This window comes from Sphaeramia orbicularis, chromosome 16, assembly GCF_902148855.1.
Source record: "Sphaeramia orbicularis chromosome 16, fSphaOr1.1, whole genome shotgun sequence".
Classification (NCBI taxonomy): Eukaryota; Metazoa; Chordata; class Actinopteri; order Kurtiformes; family Apogonidae; genus Sphaeramia; species Sphaeramia orbicularis.
In genome coordinates, this window is record NC_043972.1 from 10,157,541 (window position 1) to 10,177,743 (window position 20,203).

Genomic DNA, 20,203 nt, shown 5'->3' on the forward strand with positions numbered 1-20,203 from the left:
TCTAAAGTGTTTAATACCTGTTGATCCACTAATCCTGTCAATACATTGAAAAAGTTGGTGTAAAATACAGTTATTCATCTTTTCATGGTCATATGACCCATTTGGACGTTCAGGGGCTCTGTGGTTACCGTGGAAGCACTGTCATCTTCTACAACATTGATTCACCAGCAAAAGCCATAGAGTTGGATCAATGACAGTGGATGAACACACAAATAATGAATAACATGAACAAAAATCAATGCAAAATATTAACAAAATAATAAATGTGACAAAAATAAGCAAAAAATTGACTAAATCGAAGTAAAAAAAAAAAGAGATTAGAACAAGCAACAAAATGGACAAAAACAAACAAATCAACCAATTAATAAGTAACGTGAGCAAAATCAGCCACAGAGTGAAGAAAATTGAAGAAAACAATAAAATAGGCAACTAAATGTTGAAAAGTAAAAAAAGAATAAATAGCAAAATGAACAAAAACAGGTAAAATAACTTGTAAAATTAATAGAAATGAACATAATGAATAGAAAATTAAGAAGTGCTATGAATAAAATATGGTCGTGTGTGTTTGTTTTAATGTTGTTATTGATATCTTTGCTGAAAAACTCAGTTTTTTTTTCAGTTTTTGGTATAATACCCCTCAACTTTAATCTGACTTTTTATGAACATCTACATGGTCAGTGAATTAAATATAGGGAAATATCTGATTTATACTGAAAAAACACAAAATACAGAAAATAATATTACAATGAATGGTGATAAATCACTTCAGGAAGGTTAAATATAGAGGAAAAAATGATTTGGGAACTGCCACAAAAGTAGCACTGGGTCTTTATGGGTTAAAGATGCACCTATTTGCACTGGCTTTAAATACAAATGTGTGACTTTTTCAACAGTCTCGTCTATATTAGTCTGTTGCTGCAGAGACCACCTGCAATTTTGTTGCACAACTTGTGTAATGACTATATAGTCTATTTTATTTACATCTTTGTACAGCCCTTTCGGCAGCTTGTGTAGTTTTAAATGTGTTATAGCAGTGGTGTCAAACTCATTTTAGTTCAGGTTCCACATTCAGCCCGATTGAATCTTCAGTGGGTTGGACCAGTAAAATAATAACATAATAGTCTATAATTGATGACAACTCCAATTTTTCCTTTGTTTTAATATGAAAAAGGTAAAATTACTGTATGAAAATGTTTAGTTTTTACAAACTGTCTTTAAACAAAAAAGTGAATAACCTGATCATTCACAAACAAACTGTTATAAGTGTAATTTTAACCATATTCTGCCTCTGCTTATCTTTTACACACATGTGCATTGCAACGTACAGATCACAGTGGATCTACAAATACACAAAACATTGAGAAACAGACATCTGGAACTGAAAAATATAGCATCTACCTGTATGATCCAAACAACTAATGTCTTCTGTGTCATTTTTGGACTTTGTAAATTCATCCTGTGGGCCGAACTGAACCCTTTGGAGGGGTGGTTTTGGCCCACGGGTCACCCCTGCTACAAGACTGTTAAATGCTGTCAAGAAGTAAAGTTAATAGATAGAAGCCACCACATACAGCTGTTTAATCTCTCTTTAAACTACACTGTTACAGCTGTTTGACACCCCTGTGCTATAGAAATAAACTTGACTTTGACCCATGTAACCAGAGCAGTGGCACCAGGGACAGACTTCATTACAATGAATGAATGCTTTTATTATTGTGTCTTACAAACGAACATGCCCAGCCCTTACATGGGCTTATAAGAAACCAGAAATACAAACCAGAGATCAAATAACAGACAATAGACACAATAGACATTAACAAGACAATATACTGACCTATTTAAACAAACACATCTTTTTCCAGGCTTTCCAAACAAATAATGCTAATTTAAATACATTTGAACTAAACAACCATTTCATCTTGTCATCATCAGTGCTCCAGAACATATCAGGATTTCAGATAAACGTCATCAAACAAAGAGGCTCTCAGTTCATCATATAGAGGACAATACAAAAGAAAATGTGAATAATTTTCCACTTCCCCCAAATCACACAGTCCACAAAGTGTGTTTTCTTCTGGGATTTGGGCAAATCTCCCAGTTTCTAAGGCCAAAGGAAAGATTCCTGTATGCAACTGAGCAATTAGGGACCTTTGGTTCCTGGTCAAGTTTGCACTGACACAAAACTCTGTTTTATATGCGTTTTTTAGTTGAATGTTTGTCCGCAGCTTCGGTTTAGTCAGAATCCCATTCACCCATTTTTCTTCAAAAGCAGACATTAGGTTAGCTCTGATCTTGTTAATGCTACAAGAAAAGTTGTTGTGGAATATATATTGAAGTTGTGCTTCCACAAAGACAGCTCTGATCTCTGCAGCCCAAGGGGACCTTGTCCTACTCCAGCCAAATACTTTTTTGGTTATTCGAATATCCGGCATATTAATAATTCGATTCCATAATCTAACCATTTCACATTTTCTTTGAATTGCACTAGGAACCCAACCCATGTGACCCTGCGCTGCCAAAACGAACAAACGTATGAACCCCAAGAAGGCAGCGGATGGCTCTGTTTTCAACAGTGTCTGAAGCTGGACATTGTTTGGCCCACCATACACCTGCAGCATAGTTTAGGACAGGACACACATGTGCGTCATACAACTGTGAATATGTTCCAAAACCAAAGTCTTTACAGACTTTCAGCTTGTTTATGACAGAACCCAGTGCTCTGCTGGCTGAAGCAGCTAACATTTTAATTCCAGATTGATGAATTCATCAAACGTGAATCCCAAGTACTTAAAATACTTAGTACTTGAGAGGTGTATTCTACATTGAAAATAACAAGTGACATAGCCCTTGTGCTTCGTAGGAAACATTTTTTCCTAAAATGCATAATTTGTGTTTTAGCTCGATTTACACATCACATAAATCAGTTATTAAACATCATATCATTTTACATCCGACTCCTTCAGGCAGCTGAACATCAAGAAGGTTCTGGTCAGTGGAGGCAGTCTAGACCACCGAGTGGACCCACAGCTCCTGAATGAGGGTGGAGGGGAAAAGGTCACCATCCTGGCTTTGGATGAAGCTGGAAGGGTAAGTGGAATGAGGAAGGGTTTCTTTTATTCTTATTTTAAGGCGTTTGGTGCAGAGAAGCATGAGGAGTGGTTGGGATTTTAAAAAAAAAAGCAAAATATCACTCCTTTAAGGTGAGATACTAAATAACATGCTACCGTACTTTCCGGGCTATAAGCTGCGCCTGAATAAAAGCCGCACCCACCAGATTTTAAAAGGAAAAAAAAATTTGTACATATATGGGCCGCACCTGACTATAAGCCACAGGTTTCCATGTTGTAACATAAGATATTTACACAGAAAGATGGTAAGCAGACAGATTATTTAAATATTTATTTCCATACCTTAACTGCTTTTTTCCAAACAGTGCCTGTAACACGGCTGGTTCAAAAACCTAGAAAAGTCATTGATCTCTGTCTTCATCTTCCTTCTGCTCATTTAAACCACTGCAGTCATCTTCTTCAGTGTTGGAGTTGAACATCCTCAGAGAGGCTCCATCACACACCTTCTCAGTCTCTTTTGTTGTCTCTCTCATTGTCACTTCCGTGCTGCAGCTCTATTTCCTTCTTGGACAGACACATCAATTGCTTTTAACTTAAAAGCTGCATCATATGCATTTCTTCATGTGTTTTTCATGATGAGTGTTTGTGCATGACATGCAAAATGATTAAGTTAAGCTTAAAACTTCTCCTCTTCATCACCTCTTCCACCTGCCTGTCTCACTTTTGTGCTTCCTGCTAGAGCACCCACTGGAGGCCGTTAGCCCGTAAAAATCTACACTCGAGCTGCATCGTTGTATAAGCCACAGGGTTCAAAGCCTGAGAAAAAAGTAGCGGCTTATAGTCCGGAAAGTTTGGTACTTGTGTTACTTTTTTAACCTGTTATCATTTAATTTCCAGAGCAAAATCGACGGTTACATAAACCCCACTCAGCCCTGCTTGTCCGTGTTCCTGTGGTTGAAAACAGTGACTAACACTCATCTGTAACTTTGCTTTAAATTCCTCCCTCTGCTGTCGGTTCCGTCTCCGTCAGGTGTTTTGCTGGCGTTCCTCTGGCAGCTCAGTGAGACAGTGCCGGTGGGCGTATGGGCGTCAGGTTTTCATGTCGGACATTGCTCTCAGCAAAAACGGCATGATGTTTGTGACTCAAGAGGGGGAGGGCTTCAGCGGTGTGTGGGCCAGAGAATACAAGAAGTATGGAGAGAAGAAAGGTGAGCAATTTAGGAACAGAGTACACGACTGTTGAGTCATGAAGTTAACAAGTACACTATATGGATTTTACACATAATATGTATACAGTTCCATCCCACCCCCCACCCCACAAAGTCCCGGGTAGCACATCCCAATCTGAGATTAAATAAATAAACAAATGAGAGCAATAATATTAGTAGGTATGACCCTTATCGGGCATAAATCATTAAACAAAAAGAAAAAGAGAGTGGAGTTGTTGAGCTGCGTAACAAAAATGTGTCGTCCCTCATGACCTAGTTTAAAGCTCATGAGTTATCAGAGACAGTTTTTAGTGTGTTGATAAAGGACATTACTGGACTCCAGGTAGAGTAGAACAGGTTTTTGGACCCTCGGAGATGGTTTTTACAGAATTTCTCTCTACATTGATTTTTTTTTTAATCCATGACTGATTTTAAATGTTCTACCTCTAAATTTCTAAAATATTTTTCCTGCTCTGACTCTAAATAATAACTTTCTACCATAACTAACCATCTACTTTCTTCACATCTCACTAAGGAAGAAAAATCCCAATAATGTCCCTATATTTTTGTCCTTACAGTTTATAAACATCAGTATTTCCTTAAAGTTTAATGGGAGATTTTTCTTCTCCTGATGAAGAGATCTCTGTGTATTGATTTCTGTTGCCTTTGTAAACTTGCAGAGGGCAGTGTGGAGGTTTGTGGACACTCAGATACTGTGACGCTGTATGAGAGGATCCGCCTGGAGAAGCTGCCCTACGTCCACAGAGCCGTCAGCATCACCATGGACTCCAAAGGCCGGAACTTTGGAGTCCTTCAGTCCGATCCCAAAACCAGGTAGATGAACATCACAATATTATAATATATAATATTCTATGTACAGAGAGGGTCATTTTCCTTCTTCTTTATTTTAGGGCTAAAATTGGTTCTTTAATCTCAGGGGGAAATTACATACAAACATACATATGTATATGTATATATATATATATATATATATATATATATATATATATATATATATATATATATATATATATATATATATATATATATATATACACACACACACACACACACTCAGGTGTATCTCAGTAAATTTAAATATGATCAAAAGTTTATTTCTTTCAGTAATTCAGTTCAAAAAGTTAAACACATCTTTATATGTAGATTCATCAAACACAGACTGATATATTTCAGGTGTTTTATTTTCATTTTGATGATTATAACTTACAGCTAACGAAAACCCAAAATTCAGTTTCTCAAAAAAGTGGAATGTTAAAACCAATTTAAAAAAAAAAAAAAAAAAAAAAGGTTTTCAACAGAAATGTTGGGCTACTGAAAAGTATGAAAAGGTTGTTTTTTTTAATTGAATTAGCGGAAAAAATCTTGAAGATATTTTAAAATGAGATGCATGTCTGTCTGTCTATCATACATATTCAAACACTCACAGGGTTCCCGTGGGGTCTTAGAAAGTCTTAAAAGTCTTGAATTTACAAATCTGCATTTAACACCTTAAAAAAAAAGTCTTTAAAGGGCATTAAATTTGATATGGTAGGTCTTAAGTTCTGTTGCCCTAAGCTTGTTCATTATATTGTGTTTAAATGTGAAAGTAATGTTAGTTGACTCAGTTCCACCTGTTCCAACCCGACAATTTATATTGAAATTAGGAACCAATTATGGCTAACTTTGCAGCCCCCGGTCAGAAATGACTCTGAACAGTGGGAATCAAGGCCTTGGAGTAAATAAACACATTTTCCTAAATTCTATGTGTCACGAATTTATGGGCATGAAATGGGCATTAAATTGTGTTCTAAGTAGGCTTAAAAAAGTCTTAAAAAGTCCTAAATTTAACCTGTAGGAACCCTGCAGATAATTGACAGCAATTTGTACAATATGTATTAGACAATGTATTATCAGAGCGATAATTAACAAATATACATAAATAAGTGTGCAAAAATATAGTTGTGTGTAATTATAATTTGTGGTAATTAGGGATATAATGATTACTAGTATAACGATAACCATTGTAAAATTGCCAACAGTTAGTATTACCATTTAAATTGTAATTATGATAACCGTGTTTGATTACCACACTTTTTCGGAGAAAACACCTATGTAAAGATATGTTTTTATGTCAAATTTTTGAGTATAGTTTTAATTTATTACAATTTTAATTTTATATACCTAATATTTGGAACCAGTATTCACTTTTTAAGTCTGAGAAGGTTTGTTAAGCATGTTTATGTTATTTATGCACTAAATTATATACATTTTTCAAATCAGATTTTATATATTTTTTTGTGTTTTCTGGCCTTTTATGTTAATATAGTAGGTTAAAGTGAAACAAATCATAGGCAGTTGATATAAATGAAGTTGTGCTGAAAAAAATGATACCAAAAATGGGTATAGTAAACATTTGTTTGTATAGTATATAAAGGCAAAATCAGAAGTAGTGAAAAACGGCCAAAATAGGCTCAGACCCTTAATGGTTAATACTTAAATGTTTCTGCCAACAGAAAGTGCATTGTGCCAATTATTTTATTTATTTATTTTTTAAAATACAACTTGATTAAATTATTTCAGTATGTGTATTAGTACTTTTTGAACATTTTGAGCACAATTTCAACAATGCAGCCATAATAATGATACCTGTGATGATTTTGGTCACAATAACCATGATATGAAATTTTCATATCGTTACATCCCTAGTGGTAATGCGGTGGAGTTAAACAGTCTAATGGCCACAGGTAGGATTGTTTTCCTGTGTGGTTCAGTGGTTCGTTTGGGTGGAATCAGTCTCCCACTGAACGTCCTCCTGTGACCAGGACGTCATGGAGCGGCTGAGTGGAACTGTCCAGTATTGTCCTGATGTGGACAATATTGGCCTCACTGACACTGTCAGAGTCCAGCTCTGTCCCCACGATGTTCTTGGCAACACTCAGCCTGCTATCCCAGAATGCAACAGCATAGAGGACGACACTGGCCATGACACAGTCATAGAAGAAATACAGGCATTTATATAAATGGATAGATAATAATAATAATAATAATCTTTATTTATATAGCACTTTTCATACATTAAAAACTGTAGCACAAAGTGCTTTACATATCAGTTTAAAAATCAGTACCGCCCCCCACCCACACCCACCCACTCACCCGCGCACACACACACACACACACACACACACACACACACACACACACACACACACACACACACATATACATGCAAACCCACAAGCTCACACATACTTAAGAAGACTGACTGAGCACGGGTGGACCAGAACAAAAATGTACAAGTAAAGGTAAAAGATCAATTTAGGAGGCGCTGTCTCAGGGAGCCATCCGCACCAGGAGGCAGCCGCCGACCCCGGCGACCAGGCACCGGGGTCGGCGGTGTACTGTATTGATCCAAACTGGGAAATTGTGGAGTTTATGTGTGTAAACAGGTGGATTTAGAAGCACCTACATGCTTAAAGGAAAAGTGTACCAGTTTTAGTGAGTCACATCTGTCAGGAGGTAAAACTGCCGCTGTGGTTATGGTTGAACTGGAACCTGCAAATGATGTCGTGTTGAATCAGAAAATGTACAAGTTCCTGATGTCGTCTCATCCAGTGTGTGTAAAAAAGGTTTGAAAACAGACATTCTCTGGTGGAAACATTCAAGGTTTTTCTGAGACAACATTCCATGAAGAACTGACAGATGATTCTTCAACCGTTACCTGTTACCTGTCCAGGCCTGTTGAACTGGGTGTCATTGTATTCCATTAGTATTAAATGGGGAACTCTGCCATCTAGAGGTCAACATGTGCATCGCTGTACAAAATTCCCTCCATCAATGATCTATTATTGAAAATGATGCATCAGGCATCTGTTGTTAATTTCAGAGCTGACTGTTCACTGTTGAGGGTTTTTTTTTTTTTTTTTCCAATTCTTTGTTTATTTGGAAAAGCATGTCATACAAAACTTCCCTTTTGGGTACAATTCAATATCCACACATCAAATTTGAACGAAGATGCTAAACCAAGAATTTTAGTTGAATGTAGAACAAATAAAATAAGAATGAAAGAAAAGTGGGCGGGAGGAGAGGGCTTACGCCGTTACTTCATCAACAAGATAAAACACATTAAGTTGTGTATGTTTATATTAACCTAAATACAAATGTGTATCATATAAATGTTTTCACATAATCGATATATTCAATTCACATCAGTTACAGGTTTTACATAGTTTGTCCATTTTGACCACATAGTGAAAAAAGATTCCCTTTGACCCTTAAAACAAAATGATAATTTCTCCAGACTGTGGATGTCCTGTACGATATCGATTAGGGATGCAAGTAATCGATTAATCCATTAATCAATAGTTGGTTGACCTTATTGATCGATTAATTGATAAGTGGCGATTTTCCTGAGAACCTGAATTTCTCTTTCAATAGGGTTTACAAGAATAAAAGCCTTTGGACAGGATGTGGAAAAGGGCAATTAACCAACAATTAGTAATTTAATCGAGCAAATTCTTGTCGACAATTAACTGATAGTCGATTAATTGTTTACATCCCTAATATTGATCCATTCTTCAGTTGTGGGTTCTTCAGGTTTTAACCATTTTCTAGTCATAGTCTTTTTACTTGCTGCCAAACGCATTAGCAACAGTTTTTTTATCTTTCGGAGTCCAGTTATCACATGAAATATCTCCTAAATACAAGGTTTCACATTTATAAGGATTTTTTTCAGTAAAAATGTTATTTAAATGGTCCCAGAATGGTTTGATCACTGGATAACTCCAGAAAATATGACAGTGGTTGGTGTTATTTGTTTCACAGAGTCTCCAACAGGTATCTCCACTGCCCTGATGGTTTTTCTGGGCAGGAGTTACAAAAAACCTGACAATATTTTTCCAACAGAATTCCCTTCAATTGTTGGAGCTTGAGGTCATTTATTATAGTTTGAAGATCTTTTCCCAGCTTTCAGTTGAAATCACTAGATTTCCTTCTTTCTCCCACTCATTTCTCTTTTCCTGTTTACTGTGCGGTGTCCTTGAGTGCCAAGAAAGGTGCCTATAAATAAAATGTATTATTATTATTATTATTATTATTATTATTATTATTATTATTATTATTGTTATTTCTAATGTGGTCTGTATCACCCTTTTTACTGTTTTTTTTTTTTTTTTCTTTCATTTATTTCGTTCATGGTTGTGCGTTTCATCAGCAAACATTCAATAATCATCTAGTGAACAACATGCACATACCCATGCTTGAAAAGGAGCAGGATGAAGAAAACCTTATATTTCCTGTCCCCTTCCAAATGATAATAGCCTTCATAGTTAGCTGTATACAACCAGCTACAAAATCATACTGTATAAAGTCAGACAACCAAACTAATTACATCCAAAGATAATACAAAATGAATACAAAACCAAATGCAAAGCTACATGTCCAGGAAGTACAAAACATTGGTAAATATATACCTGACGAAATGATGCAAAAGCATTATACCAGACCAAAATAAGCAGACAAATATGTTGAGGTTTTAATGATTATATCGGTGGTTCGATGTTTCCTTCCAGCTTGTACGAGGTCCCCAGCGTTTCTCCGTCCTCCTTCTTCCAACACTTCCAGAGCCTTCTGGACGACGCCGACGAAACGGACAACATTCACGACGTGACGCTTCAGGCCGGAAACCGCACCTTCCCGGCCCACAAATACATCCTGTCCTCACGCTCCGAGTTTTTCCACAAACAGTTCGCGGTCAAACGCTGTGCAATCGACGAAGAGCTGGATAAAGAGGTGAGGAGGAGCGAAGACGCCGTGGGCTGTGACCTGCTGATATTGGAGAAGGTCCCCCCCGACATGTTGGAATACGCACTGCGCTTCATCTACACAGACTCATGTGAGCTCCTGGTCCACGGGGCCCGGCCCAGGGTCTCAGGGGTCCTCACAGGCCAGAATCAGGTGAGGACAACTCTGTTAAAAACTGATATAGAAATTTATGCATAATTTTCTTTGTCTTATGTCCTAAAAGTATGATTGGCTATGTGTACAATTTTTTTTATATCAAATATTATCTATTTTTTTACTTACTTATTTCCTTTTTTTTTTTTTCTCTTTGGACTATGACTATAAATACTACTTTGTGTGTAGACATATATATTTATTTATGCATAATTTTCTTTGTCTTATGTCCTAAAAGTGTGATTGGCTATGCATACAAACTTGTTAATAATGTTGTTATCCATTTTTTCACTTAATTACTGTATTTATTCTACTTTTTATTTATTTATTTTTTTCACATTTCTTCCTTTCAGTGAGCATCATTGATACGCTTTTTTCTTTACAAAAAAAAACCCAGAACAGTGAACTTTGTACAATTAATGTCCCGTATAATGTCTTGAGACTGTTCTGAATAAAAATTTGAATTAAAAAAAAAAGGATATTGAAAATAGTGCTATTTAACATTTTCAGTTTGTCCAGTCGTATAGCTTTATTTTTTAGTTTTATCCCCCCCCCAGTCCCAGAGGGTGGGGGTAATTCTGTGTGTCCCTATGTCCCAGTTTTTTGTCCAATCCATTACTCGGACACGATTCGCCCAATTCTTCTTTTTTTTTTTTAAAACATATTTATTTATCATTTTTTGGTGCAGATTTTGAGCATGTCCCACTCTTCCTACCCCCTCACCCTCCCACTCCTGGTCCTACATAACATACTTAATGATAGTAATAGGAAATTAGCAAAACACTCATAGAACAAAAAAGGTAAAAATAAATAAATAAATAAATAAATAAAATAATAGAAGCAAAGAAAAGAAAAACTGCCTAATAATAGACAAATCTGCCTATTCACAATTACATCCTACACACAAGATATGGACATGTAGTGTTATTAATATTATTAGAGAGTACACAAGTATATATAGCACGACAAACAGGAAAGGAAAAAAAAGGTGTGTTTGGGAAAACTGCACTAAAAGCATTTTTTATAGTTTAGAGTGTCATAAGCTTTTTTAAGTATTTAACCATGGAGCCCCATACTACTTGAAATTTTAATGGCTGACCTCTCAAATTGTATTTTTGTATTTCTTTTTAATACTTTTTTTTTTTTTACATGTGCCTTTCTCTCAATTTTTGCTGTTTTTTTTTTTTTTTTTTTTTTTTTTTTGTTTCAAATTTTGAAGAGTTTTTGAAAAGATGCAATGCAACTTCAGTCTGAATGGCCAGGTCGCATTTATCTGACCTTTATGTCATTGAAATGCGACAAACATCACAATTCTGCATCCCAGGAGTGTTACTTCTGTAAACACAGTGTGTGTCTGCATGATCTCGTATTACGTCAGGACCTGTTCTGTGGGTCAATTCAGGGTCGCATTCAGTTCATACTCAAAACTGGTAGAAGTCGCATTTAATGTGTAATACGAACAAGCACACACAAAAAAAATCAGATTTCACCAAGAAAATCTGAATTGTGCATTAAAACCTGCTGTCTGAACGCAGTCTAACATAGAGACAGAACCTGACAACCTCACAAATTCAACTGGACATTGATTCTGGTAGAACATGGGACTATTTTTCATTTGGTAGAATGGTCATTTGTGGCTCAGCCCTGGTCGTTTCATGATGCCTGTGTCCTGTCTGTGTTCTGTCTGTGTGGTCTTGGCCAGGACTCGGAACAGGAGAGGCTTATCAGCAGCCTCCAGGACTTGGACCTGCGAGGGCGCTCGGCTTTCGACGTCTACCACTCCCTTCCCCCTCCGACCAAAGCAGACGGCGACAAGACCAAGACCAAAGGTTCCAAGCCTGGCAAGAAAGGCAAAGGAGGCAAAGGGGACAAGGCGGGAGCCAACGGGGGCGGAGCCAACCCTGTCAAAACCTTACAGGGCGTCGCCAAGAAGCTGGGCCTGGGCAGTCTGTCTGCACGGTGAGAGACCCGGTCCAGTCCCAATCTGGACCCAGGACCAGAGTCACTGTCACTTGTTAAACATTCTTTCTTTATTCCTGGACAGATTGGATGGAGTCAGATATGAAAATGGAAAAATCAATATCGTAAACAAGAAATCTGGAAGCAAACCCAAATTCAGTCAGAGAAAATGGTGAGTTTATCAATATATGTGAACTTGTCTGAGGTTTTAAAAATGTCTGTAATCCAGTAAATGTGAATGTGAACATCTACCAGTGACCAAAACCATCTACTGATCTAAACTGTTTAATACCTGTTGATCCACTAATTCTATCAATACATGTAAATAATTGGTGTAAAATACAGTTTTACCTCAATTATTCATAGAAGAAAATATAGAAAAACTTGCAAAGTAAGAATAAAATGAGCAAAATACTTGAAAAACAAGGAAAAAAATTAACTGTAAAACCCTGAAACATGGCATAAAAGTGAACAAATCCTTCTAAAGTGAGGAGAAAATGAGCAAAATACTTGAAAAATGAGGTTGAATTCATCATTTCATAACATCCAGAACCCTGTATTTAGTCTGAAAACCCCCAAAAACCAGAACAATCTACTGACCTAAACTGTTTAACACCTGTTGATCCACTAATCCTATCAAAACATGTAAATAATTGGCATAAAAAGCAGTTTTACCTCAATTATTCATAGAATAAAATGTACAAAACATTGCAAAATAAAAATAAAATGAGTAAAATACTTCAAAAATAAGGAAAAAATGAACCATAAACCTTAAAATATTACATAAAAGTGAACAAATCCTTCTAAAGTGAGGAGAAAATGAGCAAAATACTTGAAAAATGAGGATGAGTTCAACATTTCATAAAAGAAGAAAAAAAAGAAAAAGAAAAAAAAATGAGGATGAATTCATCATTTCATAACATCCAGAACCCTTAATTTTTATCTGAAAACCCTCAAAAATCAGAACCAGCTACTGATCTAAACTGTTTAATACCTGTTGATCCACTAATCCTATCAATACATGGAAATAATTGGTGTAAAATATAGTTTTATGTTGATTATTTATGAATGAAATATACAAAAACTCATAAAATAATAAAATGAGTAAAATACTTCAAAAATAAGGAAAAAAATAAACCATGAAACCTTGAAATATGGCATAAAAGTGAACACATCCTTCTAAAGTGAGGAGAAAATGAGCAAAATACTTGAAACATGAGGATGAGTTCAACATTTCATAACATCCAGAACTCTGTATTTAGTCTGAAAACCCTCAAAAACCAAAACCATCTACTGATCTAAACTGTTTAATACCTGATGATCCACTAATCCTGTCAATACATGTCAGTAATTGGTGTAAAATACGGTTTGTCATGTTTTCATGGTCATCAAATATGACCCGTTTGGACGTTCAGAGGCTCCGTAGTTACCATGGAAACACAGTCATCTTCTATAACATTGGTTCATCACTAAAACCCATTCAGTTTGATAAATAACAATGGTTGTAGACGTATTTTTTTGTTTAGTTAATGATATATTTTGTTGTCTTTTTCTTCAGTTTTCTCTGTTTCTGATATAATAACCCTACACTTTCATTTGAGCTTTAATCAACATCTCTATAATCGGTGAATTAAATACAGGAAAATACTGGATTGTCACTTAAAATGCGAAATACAGAGGATAATATGCGAGTAAATTGGGATAAATCACTTGGGAAAGGTTAAAATAGAGGAAAAATTTATTTGGGAACTGCCCCAAAAGCAGCACTGGGTGTTTATGTGTTAAATACCATTTTAATAGTGTTAAGAATTGATCTGATTTTGACTTTTTTAAAGCTGTTTTAATCTTAGTCCTGCTTTTAAAGGCATTTTAAGGTTTTTATTGATAACACTCTAATTAAAGTACAAAACTAAATCAATATGGATCCAACAACTACTACTTTACTACTACATTTAAGTTCTTGAAACTGTGTGAAATTAAGAAATTAATCAGGGAAATGAACTGGAAATGGGTGAATTATTGATCTACAGTGTCTTTGTGTCTTCACAGCTCGTACCTTTGTGACGTTACTCTGAAATCTGAAGATGGGAAAGAGTTTCCATGTCACAAAAGTGTCCTGTGTGCAAGACTGGGTGAGATTCATCACATCAACATAAAAATTTCATAGATTTTTATTTATTCGTTTATTTATTTTTTCGCAGAGTAACAGTTGTTTTTGTCCATGTATGTGGATGTGTCATTGGTTTACTTCTGTTTTCTCCACAGAATACTTCAACAGTATGCTTGGAAACCCATGGATTGAGGTATTGTGTGTTTTTAATTCACAACACTTTAGTTTCTAATCATTCTATCAGTGTTTTAGTGGTAAATTCTAGTAAATAATTGTATATAATAGTGATATTGCTGTTGTGTTTTTGATGAGTTTTGCTGTTTTTTCTGCCTTTTTTCACAGTTTTTATCTGTACTTTTCCAGTTTCTATGGCTCATTGGTTGTTGTATTTTAGTTGTAAATATATATATATATATATATATATATATATATATATATATGTAAATCTCTATGCACATATCCAGGGCATACACAGATGGAGTGTGTGTATTTGAATCAGATGATGGATGTTTTTGTCAGTGAAATGAGGGGCTCTGTCTACAACTAGACAGAAAGTGAACACAAACGATCACACAGGATCAAAATGACTAGAAAGAACTAAAAAATAAGAACAGGAACAGGGAGACAGAATGATCTAGACAAAGTAAAATGTTTGAGCACAGGGAAAATATTGGAAAGTTTATTCTATAATCTCACAAGGTTTCATTCTGCACATTTACAGTTGTTTTTCATAACAAATATCAAAATTCAAGTCTGTTTTTTATGTTATACTATAACACACTGTTTTAAGCATTTATTACTTATACTATTACGTATAATAACGATAGTAATTAAACAAAAGTTAAGTTCTTCTTGAAAAAAGGTGCAAAGAATTGGCAAAAAAAAGACATTTTTTGACACTTTTATTGCGAAAACAACATAAACAACTGGTTCCAGACACAACAAACCCAACCCCTCGCATGTAGTGTATCTTATTTTGGCATCGATCCAGCTGATGTCATCATGTCTGTGTGTGCTGATGTCAGCATATCAACTACCTCTGTATCTGTGCCTGGTTTGAAGTAAATGGAAACAAAATTGATGTTTTTATAGACATGTGAAATTTTGCCCATTCAAAGTAAATGGGAGAAAAAAAAAATTTTTTTAATTCATACAAATTTTGAACTTTGACTTACTTTTCCCAAAATGTAACCACATCTATTGTGGCTCACTGGCAATCCATAAACTCAGTTTGGTATGAATTCAACCAATAGTTTAGCTGCTACAAAAAATGGGAAATGGGTAAAAAAGATTTGAAAAATTCATAAAAAAATGTGAACTTTGTTTGTTTGTTTGTGAGTGTATGTGTGTTTTTGTGTTTTCTTTTTTTAGTAGCTGTTATTTCTTGTTTTTTTGTTTTGTTTTTTTTTAACGTTAGCTTTTCAGATTTTTACCTTTGTGTGTTTGCATGGGTGTTTGTGTGTTTGTTTGTTTGTTAACAAGATAACTCAAAAAGTTATGGACGGATTTTCATGAAACTTTCAGGAAATGTTGATACTGGCACAAGGAAGAAGTGATTAAATTTTGGTGGTGATGGGGGGGGGGGGCAGCAGATCTGTCTTGGCGGAGTTCTGCACCCTCTGAGTGCTTTTCTTGCTATTGATATGTTTTCGTATAATTCTATCCTGTTGTATCACTGGAAAATGTTTAATGGGTGAAAAGAAAAAAAAATAAAAAGTGAGTTACAAAAAAAACCCCTGTTATAATGGAATTCCATAAAGGGTTCATATTGTTTTCGTGTCTTCTCAGGCTACATCCTGCTCTGCACTGGAGATGCCCACCAGCTCTGAGGTTCTGCAGGTCATTCTGGAGTACATTTACACAGATGAATCTCCCACTATTAAAGGTAGCTTCTCCAGACGTATGTTCTCGACTTGGTTCTAAAAGGAAAACTGTTCAAGTGAGAAGTAAACGTCCTCTTTCTAACCCGACAGAGTCTCTTAACGTGGAGTTTGTGTGTAATGTCCTGGTGGTGGCCGACCAGCTGCTCATCACACGGCTGAAGGAGATCTGTGAAGTGGCCATCACGGAGAACTGTATGTTCTTTTGTCTTTTGTGTTTTTTTTTACTTTTTCATGTTTGATTTAATTCAGCCTGAACTGTTCAAGACACTGTATGTTTCTGTTGCTGCTCATTAACCCATAAAGACCCAGAGCTACTTTTATGGCTGTTCCCAAATTAATGTTTCTCTTTAAAGTGATTTTTCACCATTTATCATGACATTATCCTCTATATTTAGCATTTTTCAGTGTAAATCAGGTATTTTCTTATATTTAATTCACTGATCATGTAGTTCATTAAAGCTCAGATTAAAGTTGAGGGGTTATTGTATCAAATACTGAAGAAAAAGTGAGGAAGTTGATGAAGGAAATGGATTAATGTCCTGGTCATCCCCCATCCTTAGACCCTCCTTCTCGGCAAGGAAAAACTCCAAAAACCCAGTGGGAAAAGAGAAACCTTGGGGAGAACCACAGGAAAGGGCAGCTCCACTCCCATGGACGGACAGACTATTGATATTTCAGCAAAGATATCAATAACTGAACATAAAAACAAACTCATACGACCTTATTTTATTCATGGCACTTCTTAATTTTCTTCTCATCTTGTTCATTTCTGTTAATTTTACTAGTTATTTTTTGTTTTTGTTAATTTTGTTACCTACTCTTTATTTTTCAACATTTACTTGCCTATTTTATTGTTTTCTGCAGTTTTCTTCAGTTTGTGGCTTATTTTGTTCATGTTACTTATTATTTTGTTGATTTGTTTTTGCAATTTTTTGCTTTTTTTTGTCACATTATTTAGTAAGTATTTTTTTTATAGATTTTGTTCATTTTATTCATTATTTGTGTGTCCATCCACTGTCATTGATCCAACTCCATGGGTTTTACTGGTGAATCAATGTTGTAGAAGATGACGGTGTTTCCATGGTAACTACCGAGCCTCTGAGCGTCCAAATGGGTCATATCTGATGACCATGAAAAGATGAATAACTGTATTTTACACCAATTATTTACATGTATTGATAGGATTAGTGGACCAACAGGTATTAAACAGTTTAGATCAGTAGATGGCTTATATGTTTGGGTCTTTATGGGTTAATGACGCCCCTCATTTGACTGTTTGAGTGCTTTTCTTTATTTTCATTTAGTCCTCTTGGACACCGAAAACAAAGCCTCCTTGGTCAAAACATTTTACTACAAAAACATAAGTTCTTTTTACAACTCGGTCCCAAACAAAACACTCGCTGTTTTCTGAGTTTGGCAAATGGATTCTGGTACAAAAAGATTCCACTCCTGAAGCACAACTCAAGTTTTTATCATTATTCAGCCAAAAGAAATGAATGAAGGACATTGTGCTGCAGAGAACATCCGTGTAGACAGGACAGTAAAACAAAAAGATGAAACTGGCTTTGAGTTTCATGTCACTCACACGACAAATAGGTTGGTAAAACAGTAACATCCCTGAACACACACATGCAAATATCATTACTGTGAATATGCTGGATAATTCTACTGTCATATGGTGGTGTTTTCAAAGTGGCTCAGACCATCTCTAATGTTTTCATGTTTGGTTTATTCAGATTTTATCAGAACATTAACATTCTGATATCTGGGTGAGCATATTATATACACTTTGTGTTTTTTCACAATTTGTCTTAGGTCAGATTTCAAAGTTGTTTTTTTTGCTCAAAGTCTTTTTTTGATATTTATGCAGAGACTATACTGTCAATATGTTACAGACATGAGTCAATACAAACAAGAATAGTCCCCACCCATGCTCCAACAGAGCCCCACCCCTAAAAAAAAAAAAAAAAAAAAAAAAAAAAAAAATCACTACCATTTAGCAGATTGGGTTTAATTCAGCATACAACCACATATAGTATTTTTTTTTTTTTTTAAGAGATCGATCGATATGGGTTTTTCTAAGGCCGATGCAGATTTTAAAAAAATTTGGTCAGCCAATTTTTGAGGCCGAAATTTAAACCTGATTTTTTTATTTTTGTTTTTTTAAAGCACATTGACCATAAAATACAATTTAAACACTCAGATAATTAAGATTTTTATGCAGCAGTATAAATAAAATTATTAATACACGTACACATGGTACTCTTGTAACATTTATTGAACTTCAAGTGCTGCCCACACAGGTGCCTGATCAAAAATCTTATAATATTTTTACCACTGATGAAATATCAACTAATAAAGATTAAGGCCGATGGCCGATATTGAAAAAAATCAATATATAGGTCTACCTCTAGTTTTTTTGCATGATTTTTAAAATTCTGACCCATCCACTAAAATCAGCATGTTGTAAATGATAGAAAATGCCTACACTGACACCCTTCTACTAAGTGAGTAAAAAAAATGCGCATTGGCACATTTTAGCATTTAACATTTCACCTTGCACAAAAAAAAATAATGCATATAAACCAAAGTTGCCGTTAATCATTGACATATGCTAGGATGAAAAAAAAAAAAGTAATCCAATTTTTATGTTTTGTATTAGGAAAAAAAAGTACTTTTTGTGTTTTTTGCGTCAAAAAATGTGGTTTGTTTACATCACAAGCATGGCATTTAAAGAGTTAAAAATATGACAGTTGTGATTTGACATTTTTGTTGATGGCTCAAATTGATGAAATGCAAAAAATGTTTAAAAAAAGTGGAAAAACAAACTGAAAAACGTTTTGACATCACTAGGGTGCTGTGTAGATGACGTGTTTTCGGTGTCTAAAGGGTGTCTACGGGCAGGAAAACGAAAGGTTAAACAAGTTCAGCTCTGACTTTAGGAGACGTCACACACATTCAGTACATATGATGTATGTGGAATGATTTAGTTTTTCCAGATAGATAAGTAATGTACCAGACTTGCTGACATACTAAAGAATAATGTTCATTTATCTTTTTCATATTTTTGAACTCAGTGACTCTGAAGAACGCTGCTGAGCTGCTGGAGTTTGCTGCGATGTACAACGCTGATCAGCTGAAACTGTCTTGCCTCCAGTTCATCGTCCTCAACATCGCTGCCCTGCTGGAGTCAAAGTGAGAAGCAGATGAAGTCATTATTACTCAAATCTATAATAGATCTTATTATATTAGAGACTTAATCACGGTGCCTGTAACTGAAGTCCACAGTGGAGAAGATGGTCTTAGTGTGACTAATGTTTATGTATAGGTTTGTTAAATCAAATTTGTGTCTCTAAAGCTCCTTGGAAATAATAAATAAATAGAAATCTCCTCCCCAGGTGACCAAACCTCTGCTTTCTCATTTGTTTTTCCTTTGTGTTGTCCCCAGAGCGCTGGATGTTCTTAGTGATGAAGTGCTGTTGGACCTCTCTGCAGCGTACAGGAGGATGGTGAGTCACCCATCTGCATCATCCTGTCCACGCTTTTATTTTCAAAGGTTTCAGCTCAATAGTATTTGAAGGACTGCATCCAACCAAACATTACTGTTCCTTTTGTTGGTTGGTCTATAACAGGGCTGTCAAAGTCATTTTAGTTCAGGTTCCACATTCAGACCAATATGATCTGAAGTGAAATAATATAATATTATATAAATAACGCTGACCCACGGGGATCCACAGGTTCTAGATGTGGTCGTGTTTATGCTGTTGTGTGTTCGTGCATGCTGTACCGCCTTTGTCCAGCAGTCACCGCCAAAACTTTCTGGCCACAGCAACGTGATAGTAAGGCTGTTGTATTCCAAAATTACTAATATGTGCCAAAATATTGGTCCTATCAAGTTGCCGTTTTAACTAGTCTGTTCCTTGAACAAAAACACATAAGTATGACAAACTGCTGCAGTCAGCTCTGTACGGATTTAGTGTGAATCTACGTACACGCATGCACACACACAGAGGCCACTTGACT

The 20,203-nt window shown here is 35.5% G+C and overlaps 1 protein-coding gene across 2 annotated transcripts in view; it reads left to right on the forward strand.

The window, feature by feature from the left end:
* Nucleotides 1-20,203, forward strand: part of ibtk (inhibitor of Bruton agammaglobulinemia tyrosine kinase) — a 59,142-nt gene that overhangs the window by 18,384 nt on the left and 20,555 nt on the right. For both annotated transcript variants that reach the window (XM_030157095.1, XM_030157096.1), the window contains exons 9-20: nucleotides 2,964-3,087; nucleotides 4,099-4,276; nucleotides 4,957-5,110; nucleotides 9,844-10,228; nucleotides 11,931-12,187; nucleotides 12,273-12,359; nucleotides 14,237-14,319; nucleotides 14,453-14,490; nucleotides 16,086-16,182; nucleotides 16,271-16,372; nucleotides 19,258-19,375; nucleotides 19,629-19,689. In XM_030157095.1, coding sequence (XP_030012955.1) covers nucleotides 2,964-3,087; nucleotides 4,099-4,276; nucleotides 4,957-5,110; nucleotides 9,844-10,228; nucleotides 11,931-12,187; nucleotides 12,273-12,359; nucleotides 14,237-14,319; nucleotides 14,453-14,490; nucleotides 16,086-16,182; nucleotides 16,271-16,372; nucleotides 19,258-19,375; nucleotides 19,629-19,689 — 1,684 coding nt within the window. The remainder of the gene's footprint in view (nucleotides 1-2,963; nucleotides 3,088-4,098; nucleotides 4,277-4,956; nucleotides 5,111-9,843; nucleotides 10,229-11,930; nucleotides 12,188-12,272; nucleotides 12,360-14,236; nucleotides 14,320-14,452; nucleotides 14,491-16,085; nucleotides 16,183-16,270; nucleotides 16,373-19,257; nucleotides 19,376-19,628; nucleotides 19,690-20,203) is intronic.